This window comes from Lipophrys pholis, assembly GCF_963383615.2.
Source record: "Lipophrys pholis genome assembly, contig: SCAFFOLD_34, whole genome shotgun sequence".
Classification (NCBI taxonomy): Eukaryota; Metazoa; Chordata; class Actinopteri; order Blenniiformes; family Blenniidae; genus Lipophrys; species Lipophrys pholis.
In genome coordinates, this window is record NW_028292022.1 from 226,253 (window position 1) to 237,500 (window position 11,248).

Genomic DNA, 11,248 nt, shown 5'->3' on the forward strand with positions numbered 1-11,248 from the left:
CCACCGTCAGCAAGGGTTCCGCTGGATGAACTTTGAGTGGAACCCAGTGGAACGTTGTGGAACGCAGTGGAACGTAGTGGAACGACGGTTTAGAAAGAAGAGTGAAGGTTTGGATGTGAACTGATCAGGACCTCTGACGCTCTGTTCAGGCAGCTTCTCTGCTCAACGGCACGTCGGCACCGTTTCATCAAACTGATCGTAATGTTGGTTGATAGATCTTTGACAGTGTCACAGTCCTGCTATCGTCTCAGAGACAAGAGACAGAGACAGACAGACAGAGACAGAGACACACACAGACAGACAGACAGAGACAGACAGACAGAGACAGAGACACACACAGACAGACAGAGACAGAGAGACAGACAGACAGACAGACAGACAGAGACAGACAGACAGACAGACAGACAGACAGACAGACAGACAGAGACAGAGAGACAGACAGACAGACAGAGACAGACAGACAGACAGACAGACAGAGACAGACAGAGACAGAGACAGACAGACAGACAGACAGACAGACAGACAGAGAGACAGACAGACAGAGACAGAGAGAGAGAGAGACAGAGACAGAGACAGAGACAGAGACAGAGACAGAGACAGACAGACACCTGTAGTGACTTTAATAAATAAGACGACTCGTGCTAAGGCATCGCTGTGGGCGGCGTCACGCTGAACAGAAACTTGTGGCGACGACTCGCAGCGACTCCGCCGCCGCTGCTCACCCTCGTTTTAACAAAGTGAACTTCTCAAGGCTTTCTGGGTAATGTCCTGACGGAGCGGCGGCGGCCAGCCTCCGTCAGGCGTTCAAGTTGCATCCAGAGGAAAGTGTGCTGGTGCGAGTTCAGGACAGGCCCGACGTGTCCAGGTAGCTCTGCAGCTTCCTCACTGTGCTTCTGTCCAGCGAGCACAGGTCAAAGTCAAAGGTGGTGTTGGTGATGTGGAAGTGTCCCGTCTCCTCGATCAGGTTCACGATCTGGAGGACAGAAGTCCAGAGGGTCAGGTCAACTGAAGGACAACTTCTACCTGCTGCTCCAACCCCCTACCCCCAACCCCCTACCCCCAGCCTCTACTCTAACCTCCAACCTCCAACCCCCTACCCCCAGCCTCTACTCTAACCTCCAACCTCCAACCCCCTACCCCCAGCCTCTACTCTAACCTCCAACCTCCAACCCCCTACCCCCAGCCTCTACTCTAACCTCTAACCTCCAACCCCCAACCTCTACTCTAACCTCCAACCCCCAGCCTCTACTCTAACCTCCAACCCCCTACCCCCAACCTCTACTCTAACCTCCAACCCCCAACCTCTACTCTAACCTCTAACCTCCAACCTCCAACCCCCAACCTCTACTCTAACCTCCAACCCCCTACCCCCAACCTCTACTCTAACCTCTGCTCCAACCCCCTACCCCCAACCCCCTACCCCCAACCTCTACTCTAACCTCTAACCTCCAACCTCCAACCCCCAGCCTCTACTCTAACCTCCAACCTCCTACCCCCAGCCTCTACTCTAACCTCTAACCTCCAACCTCCAACCCCCAACCTCTACTCTAACCTCCAACCCCCAGCCTCTACTCTAACCTCCAACCCCCAGCCTCTACTCTAACCTCCAACCCCCTACCCCCAACCTCTACTCTAACCTCCAACCCCCTACCCCCAACCTCTACTCTAACCTCCAACCCCTACCCCCAACCTCTACTCTAACCTCCAACCCCCTACCCCCAACCTCTACTCTAACCTCCAACCCCCAGCCTCTACTCTAACCTCCAACCCCCAGCCTCTACTCTAACCTCCAACCCCCAGCCTCTACTCTAACCTCCAACCCCCTACCCCCAACCTCTACTCTAACCTCCAACCCCCTACCCCCAACCTCTACTCTAACCTCCAACCCCCTACCCCCAACCTCTACTCCAACCTCTACTCCAACCTCTAACCCCAACCTCTAACCCCAACCTCTACTCCAACCTCTACTCCAACCTCTACTCCAACCTCTAACCCCAACCTCTACTCCAACCTCTAACCCCAACCTCTACTCCAACCTCTACTCCAACCTCTACTCCAACCTCTAACCCCAACCTCTACTCCAACCTCTACTCCAACCTCTACTCTAACCTCTACTCCAACCTCTACTCCAACCTCTACTCTAACCCCCAACCTCTACGCTGAGCTCGGCCCCCTGTAACTCAGACGACATTGAAGGTTTATTCAGACATTATTCTAATATACCTAAAGAAAGTTACTGCTGTACGTATAGAAAGTACTATTACACAATGTAACTGAAACACATTCACATGTTCTGAAGTACTCCTGCTTTAGAAAATCACACTGAAAACGCCCCAATGATTGTTCTACGTAGTACTGTATTATAAACTGTAAAACAGCCTTACAGAGAGAAGACAGTTCATCCAACCATCATCCATCAATCATCCATCCATCATCCAACCATCATCCATCATCCATCCATCATCCAACCATCATCCAACCATCATCCATCCATCATCCATCATCCAACCATCATCCATCAATCGTCCATCCATCATCCAACCATCATCCAACCATCATCCATCCATCATCCATCATCCAACCATCATCCATCATCCGACCATCATCCAACCATCATCCATCAATCATCCATCCATCATCCATCCATCATCCATCCATCCATCATCCATCCATCCATCATCCATCAATCATCCATCCATCATCCATCCATCATCCATCCATCCATCATCCATCAATCATCCATCAATCATCCATCCATCATCCATCCATCATCCATCCATCCATCATCCATCCATCCATCCATCATCCATCCATCCATCCATCCATCATCCATCCATCCATCATCCATCCATCCATCATCCATCCATCATCCATCAATCATCCATCATCCATCCATCATCCATCATCCATCCATCATCCATCATCCATCATCCATCATCCATCATCCATCATCCATCCATCCATCATCCATCAATCATCCATCAATCATCCATCCATCATCCATCCATCATCCATCCATCATCCATCCATCCATCCATCCATCATCCATCCATCCATCATCCATCCATCATCCATCAATCATCCATCATCCATCCATCATCCATCCATCATCCATCATCCATCATCCATCATCCATCATCCATCATCCATCCATCCATCATCCATCAATCATCCATCCATCATCCATCCATCATCCATCCATCATCCATCCATCATCCATCATCCATCCATCATCCATCCATCCATCCATCATCCATCCATCATCCATCCATCCATCCATCATCCATCCATCATCCATCAATCATCCATCATCCATCCATCATCCATCCATCATCCATCATCCATCAATCATCCATCCGTAAATTACAGAGAGTAAAGAAGTCCATCCATCTCTGTCTCCTCCATCTTCCTCCAGATCTTTTGGTTAGACTTCAAGTCTCTCCCAGACCAAACCAGAGTCCTGGACCGCCCTGGGTCTCCTCCCAGACCAAACCAGAGTCCTGGACCACCCTGGGTCTCCTCCCAGCCCAAACCAAAGTCCCGGACCGCCCTGAGTCTCCTCCCAGACCAAACCAGAGTCCTGGACCGCCCTGGGTCTCCTCCCAGACCAAACCAGAGTCCTGGACCGCCCTGGGTCTCCTCTCAGACCAAACCAGAGTCCTGGACTGCCCTGGGTCTCCTCCCAGCCCAAACCAGAGTCCTGGACCGCCCTGAGTCTCCTCCCAGACCAAACCAGAGTCCTGGACCGCCCTGGGTCTCCTCCCAGACCAAACCAGAGTCCTGGACCGCCCTGAGTCTCCTCCCAGACCAAACCAGAGTCCTGGACCGCCCTGGGTCTCCTCTCAGACCAAACCAGAGTCCTGGACCGCCCTGAGTCTCCTCCCAGACCAAACCAGAGTCCTGGACCGCCCTGGGTCTCCTCCCAGACCACACCAGAGTCCTGGACGACCCTGGGTCTCCTCCCAGACCAAACCAGAGTCCTGGACTGCTCTGGGTCTCCTCCCAGACCAAACCAGAGTCCTGGACTGCTCTGGGACTCCTCCCTGTCGCACCTGCCTGGTGGAACCCTCAAGGGAGGCCACCAGGGGGCGTCCTGATCAGATGATCCTCCTCAACTGGCTGAGGTCAATGTGGGGGAGCAGCAGCCCCAATTTCAGTCTCTCCAGATGGATGAAGTCCATCCCTCCATCACCAAGAGTGACGCCTCCACCCTGCAGAGAAAACTCCTTTCAGCAGCTCCTGTCCTCCATCTAATTCCTTTAGTCCAGACCCAAACGTCCTGACCACAGTGGGACAGGACATGCAGAGGACAGGTGGACAGAGCTCTGCTTTATAGCTCAGCTCCTCCTCACCACAACGGTTCAGTGACTGGATTACTGCAGCCAGAACCAGGGGACCAGCTCACCATCCTCCTCCATCCTCCCTCCATCCCTCCTCCATCCCTCCTCCATAACTCCTCCATCCCTCCCCCATCCCTCCTCCATCAGTCCTCCATAACTCCTCCATCCCTCCTCCATCCTCCCTCCATCAGTCCTCCATCCTCCACCATCCATCCTCCATCAGTCCACCATCCCTCCTCCATCAGTCCTCCATCCCTCCTCCATCAGTCCTCCATCCATCCTCCATCCCTCCTCCCTCAGTCCTCCATAACTCCTCCATCCCTCCTCCCTCAGTCCTCCATAACTCCTCCATCCCTCCTCCATAACTCCTCCATCCCTCCTCCCTCAGTCCTCCATGCCTCCTCCCTCAGTCCTCCATGCCTCCTCCATCAGTCCTCCATCCCTCCTCCCTCAGTCCTCCATGCCTCCTCCATCAGTCCTCCATCCCTCCTGCGTGCGATTAATTCACAAAAAGTTGCATCTTTATCAAATAAACAAAAAACAGAGTGACTGTCAAAGAGCACTGCTATTTGGAGGAGCAAATGAACCTGGTCTAAATCAACATGGTCTAAATCAACGTGGTCTAAATCAACATGGTCTAAATCAACGTGGTCTAAATCAACATGGTCTAAATCAGCGTGGTCTAAATCAGCATGGTCTAAATCAACATGGTCTAAATCAACATGGTCTAAATCAACGTGTTCTAAATCAACATGGTCTAAATCAACATGGTCTAAATCAGCGTGGTCTAAATCAACATGGTCTAAATCAACATGGTCTAAATCAACGTGTTCTAAATCAACGTGGTCTAAATCAACGTGGTCTAAATCAACGTGGTCTAAATCAAGGTGGTCTAAATCAATGTGGTCTAAATCAACGTGGTCTAAATCAACGTGGTCTAAATCAACATGGTCTAAATCAACGTGGTCTAAATCAACGTGGTCTAAATCAACATGGTCTAAATCAACGTGGTCTAAATCAACGTGGTCTAAATCAACGTGGTCTAAATCAACGTGGTCTAAATCAACATGCTCCACTGTTCACCTGTTGTTATACAGTGAAGTACAAACATTCAAAGTTCAGCAGTGTGTACAGGTGTATACAGGTGTGTATACAGGTGTATACAGGTGTGTACAGGTGTGTACAGGTGTGTACAGGTGTGTACAGGTGTGTACAGGTGTATACAGGTGTGTATACAGGTGTGTACAGGTGTGTACAGGTGTGTTTAGATGTGTACAGGTATATACAGGTGTATACAGGTGAGTACAGGTGTATACAGGTGAGTACAGGTGTGTACAGGTGTGTACAGGTGTGTATACAGGTGTGTACAGGTGTGTATACAGGTGTGTATACAGGTGTGTACAGGTGTGTATACAGGTGTGTATACAGGTGTATACAGGTGTGTACAGGTGTGTACAGGTGTGTACAGGTGTATACAGAATGAAGCATGAACACACACGTTAGAGAGGAAGACATTGTCTAGGCCAATCCCACTCACCTGTCCAGGTGAGGAGATGAAGAACATTAAGTCACAAATGATCTGGTGAAACTTTAAAGTTTCTCTGTAACAATCAGACTGCTTCATTCAGCCTGTTTCTGCTCCTCAGCTTCACTGAACGTTAGTAAATGTTCTGTTCATGAGGCTGGAGAACCCATGTTCCTCACAGGAACTCTGAAAAGACCCGAGTCACTGAAACACACCTACAGGAATTAGTCCAGAGAAGAAGAGCTGACCTGTTGCAGGATGTGACCTTCTCTGAGTGTCATCAGTCTCTTGTGGAGCTCCACCAGCTCGTCCAGGTACGCCTGGAAACAGCACAAACACAGCAGCGTCACCCCGACATGGTCCCTGTCCCTGTCCCTGTCCCTGTCCCTTCATCCTGGAGAGACCCCACAACGGTTCATCCTCCTACTGAGAGAAGGTGGACAAGGTCTGGAGGGCGTAGTCCAGGGTTAGGGTTAGGTGTGTGTGTGTGTGTGTGTGTGTGTGTGTGTGTGTGTGTGTGTGTGTGTGTGTGTGTGTGTGTGTGTGTGTGTGTGTGTGTGTGTGTGTGTGTGTGTGTGTGTGTGTGTGTGTGTGTGTCTCTCTATTCATGGGTATTCATTTGTGCACTAAATAACTCCGTCTAAGACAATATCTGGATTTTGAGAGAAAGGAGTTGGTTTGTCTGTCCACATGTGGACAAAGTGTCTCTTGGTCTCTGGTTGGCCGCCCCTGGTCTCGAGGGTCTACTGGAGCAGGGTGGAGAACCTTGTTGGTTGACAGGCTGAATGAGGTTGGATTAAAAAGCAGAGCGGGTTCCCGAGTCGTCACCTTGTCACAGTCCAGGGTCTTGCTCTTGTCTTGCTTGCTGGGACTCCTCACCTCCAGGATCTGAGGGAACCGAGAGAAGGACTCAGACTTCTGCTCCTCTCACACGTCTCACCTGACTCCGGACCGCAGCGGCCCACCTGATTGGTCGTGGTCTTGGTCAGGGGCGGGGCTTCAGAGCGGGGGGGCGGGGAGTGGGCGGAGCTGTCACTCTCACTGCCGTCACTCAGACTGACCCTTCACCATTCAGAGGACAGAGACATTATAGTTATAGAGTTATACTAGTTATTGGTTCTTACAGCAAGTGATGACGCAACTTGTGTGTGTTTTATGTCTCCACTGACCTGCGCTGGTGGTGAGTGAGGAGTGTGTGTTTTATGTCTCCACTGACCTGCGCTGGTGGTGAGTGAGGAGTGTGTGTTTTATGTCTCCACTGACCTGCGCTGGTGGTGAGTGAGGAGTGTGTGTGTGTTATGTCTCCACTGACCTGCGCTGGTGGTGAGTGAGGAGTGTGTGTTTTATGTCTCCACTGACCTGCGCTGGTATTGAGTGAGGTGTGTGTGTTTTATGTCTCCACTGACCTGCGCTGGTGGTGAGTGAGGAGTGTGTGTGTGTTTTATGTCTCCACTGACCTGCGCTGGTGGTGAGTGAGGAGTGTGTGTGTGTTTTATGTCTCCACTGACCTGCGCTGGTGGTGAGTGAGGAGTGTGTGTGTGTTTTATGTCTCCACTGACCTGCGCTGGTATTGAGTGAGGAGTGTGTGTTTTATGTCTCCACTGACCTGCGCTGGTATTGAGTGAGGAGTGTGTGTGTTATGTCTCCACTGACCTGCGCTGGTATTGAGTGAGGAGTGTGTGTGTTATGTCTCCACTGACCTGCGCTGGTATTGAGTGAGGAGTGTGTGTGTTATGTCTCCACTGACCTGCGCTGGTATTGAGTGAGGAGTGTGTGTGTTATGTCTCCACTGACCTGCGCTGGTATTGAGTGAGGAGTGTGTGTTTTATGTCTCCACTGACCTGCGCTGGTATTGAGTGAGGAGTGTGTGTTTTATGTCTCCACTGACCTGCGCTGGTGGTGAGTGAGGAGTGTGTGTTTTATGTCTCCACTGACCTGCGCTGGTGGTGAGTGAGGAGTGTGTGTTTTATGTCTCCACTGACCTGCGCTGGTGGTGAGTGAGGAGTGTGTGTTTTATGTCTCCACTGACCTGCGCTGGTGGTGAGTGAGGAGTGTGTGTGTTATGTCTCCACTGACCTGCGCTGGTGGTGAGTGAGGAGTGTGTGTGTTATGTCTCCACTGACCTGCGCTGGTGGTGAGTGAGGTGTGTGTGTGCAGGTCGGTCAGCCTCAGAATCCACATCATTGTCATCGTCGTCCTCCAAGTCATCATCGTGATCGTCTGAATGGAGATCCTGCATCACCGACTGCAGCGGGCCCAGGACTGAGGACGACACGGTCCAACGGTTCAGAGCACATCAGACACAGGAAAACACATCAGACACAGGAAAACAAATCAGACACAGGAAAACACATCAGACACAGGAAAACACATCAGACACAAGAAAACACATCAGACACAAGAAAACACATCAGACACAGGAAAACACATCAGACACAGGAAAACACATCAGACACATCAGACACAACAAGACACATAAGACACAACAAAACACATCAGACACAAGAAAACACATCAGACACAGGAAAACACATCAGACACAACAAAACACATCAGACACAACAAAACACATCAGACACAACAAAACACATCAGACACAACAAGACACATCAGACACAACAAGACACATCAGACACAACAAGACACATAAGACACAACAAAACACATCAGACACAGGAAAACACATAAGACACAACAAAACACATCAGACACAACAAAACACATCAGACACATCAAGACACATAAGACACAACAAAACACATCAGACACAACAAAACACATCAGACACAACAAAACACATCAGACACAACAAGACACATAAGACACAACAAAACACATCAGACACAACAAGACACATCAGACACAGGAAAACACATCAGACACAACAAGACACATCAGACACAACAAAACACATCAGACACAACAAGACACATCAGACACAGGAAAACACATCAGACACAACAAAACACATCAGACACAACAAAACACATCAGACACAACAAGACACATCAGACACAGGAAAACACATCAGACACAACAAAACACATAAGACACAACAAAACACATCAGACACAACAAAACACATCAGACACAGGAAAACACATCAGACACAGGAAAACACATCAGACACAGGAAAACACATCAGACACAACAAAACACATCAGACACAACAAAACACATCAGACACAACAAGACACATCAGACACAGGAAAACACATCAGACACAACAAAACACATAAGACACAACAAAACACATCAGACAACAAAACACATCAGACACAGGAAAACACATCAGACACAGGAAAACACATCAGACACAGGAAAACACATCAGACACAACAAAACACATAAGACACAACAAAACACATCAGACACAACAAAACACATCAGACACAGGAAAACACATCAGACACAGGAAAACACATCAGACACAAGAAAACACATCAGGCACAACAAGACACATCAGACACAGGAAAACACATCAGACACATCAGACACAGGAAAACACATCAGACACAGGAAAACACATCAGACACATCAGACACAACAAGACACATAAGACACAACAAAACACATCAGACACAGGAAAACACATCAGACACATCAGACACAACAAGACACATAAGACACAACAAAACACATCAGACACAGGAAAACACATCAGACACAGGAAAACACATCAGACACAACAAAACACATCAGACACAACAAAACACATCAGACACAACAAGACACATCAGACACAGGAAAACACATCAGACACAGGAAAACACATCAGACACAACAAAACACATCAGACACAGGAAAACACATCAGACACAACAAAACACATCAGACACAACAAAACACATCAGACACAGGAAAACACATCAGACACAACAAAACACATCAGACACAACAAAACACATCAGACACAACAAGACAAACCAGACACAGGAAAACACATCAGAGAGAAGATGATCTACTTATTTCACTTCTAAAACATTCAAATCAATATTTAGCTGTGATGATCTGTGATGATGAGTGTGTTCATGGTGATGAAGGAACATGTCGGTCAGTGGAGCAGTGGAACCTATTGATGTGTATCCTTTAAAAAAAACCTGAATATGAGGACGGGCTTTCTGAATATAGATTAGATTACATGAGATTACATTAGATTACATTAGATAAACCTCTCAGTCACACATGCAACAAATTCCAGAAATATTGTGTCAGTCTAACGTCACTCAAACCCAGCTGACATGGCAGTGAGTGATGGATGTTCATACATGCAGACGTACAGGAATTGGGGGGGGGGGGGGGGCTCACAGGTCACAGTGGGACTGTTACCTGTATGGGGGGTCCCTGGGACAGTCACCCTTTTCCTGATGATGAAGTCCACCACTGCATTCAGAGAAGACCACAGGTACAAGCAGAGGTCAACAGGTAGCACTCAGCTCGGGGGGAGGAGCCTACTCTCAGTTCAACCTGGGGGGTCCTTCTGGTGGGCCTGATTCCACCTGATTCCACCTTCTGGTGGGCCTGATTCTACCTGATTCTACCTTCTGGTGAGCCTGATTCCACCTGATTCTACCTTCTGGTGAGCCTGATTCCACCTTCTGGTGGGCCTGATTCCACCTGATTCTACCTTCTGGTGAGCCTGATTCCACCTGATTCTACCTTCTGGTGAGCCTGATTCCACCTTCTGGTGGGCCTGATTCCACCTGATTCTACCTTCTGGTGAGCCTGATTCCACCTGATTCCACCTTCTGGTGGGCCTGATTCTACCTTCTGGTGAGCCTGATTCCACCTTCTGGTGGGCCTGATTCCACCTGATTCTACCTTCTGGTGGGCCTGAGTCCACCTGATTCTACCTTCTGGTGGGCCTGATTCCACCTGATTCTACCTTCTGGTGAGCCTGATTCCACCTGATTCCACCTTCTGGTGGGCCTGATTCTACCTTCTGGTGAGCCTGATTCCACCTTCTGGTGGGCCTGATTCCACCTGATTCTACCTTCTGGTGGGCCTGAGTCCACCTGATTCTACCTTCTGGTGAGGCTGATTCCACCTGATTCCACCTTCTGGTGGGCCTGATTCTACCTGATTCTACCTTCTGGTGAGGCTGATTCCACCTGATTCTACCTTCTGGTGAGCCTGATTCCACCTGATTCTACCTTCTGGTGAGCCTGATTCCACCTGATTCCACCTTCTGGTGGGCCTGATTCTACCTTCTGGTGGGCCTGATTCCACCTGATTCTACCTTCTGGTGAGCCTGATTCCACCTGATTCTACCTTCTGGTGAGCCTGATTCCACCTGATTCTACCTTCTGGTGAGGCTGATTCCACCTGATTCCACCTTCTGGTGGGCCTGATTCTACCTGATTCTACCTTCTGGTGAGGCTGA

The 11,248-nt window shown here is 49.3% G+C and overlaps 1 protein-coding gene across 1 annotated transcript in view; it reads right to left on the bottom strand.

Annotated features, from left to right (window-relative positions):
• Nucleotides 1-603: 603 nt before the first annotated feature.
• Nucleotides 604-11,248, bottom strand: part of mllt3 (MLLT3 super elongation complex subunit) — a 61,387-nt gene continuing 50,742 nt past the window's right edge. Inside the window, exons 9-14 of the mRNA XM_080493987.1 lie at nucleotides 10,195-10,248; nucleotides 7,989-8,127; nucleotides 6,831-6,927; nucleotides 6,694-6,753; nucleotides 6,114-6,185; nucleotides 604-973 (exon numbers count right to left, since the gene is read on the bottom strand). Coding sequence (XP_080350113.1) covers nucleotides 842-973; nucleotides 6,114-6,185; nucleotides 6,694-6,753; nucleotides 6,831-6,927; nucleotides 7,989-8,127; nucleotides 10,195-10,248 — 554 coding nt within the window. The 3' untranslated portion in view covers nucleotides 604-841. The remainder of the gene's footprint in view (nucleotides 974-6,113; nucleotides 6,186-6,693; nucleotides 6,754-6,830; nucleotides 6,928-7,988; nucleotides 8,128-10,194; nucleotides 10,249-11,248) is intronic.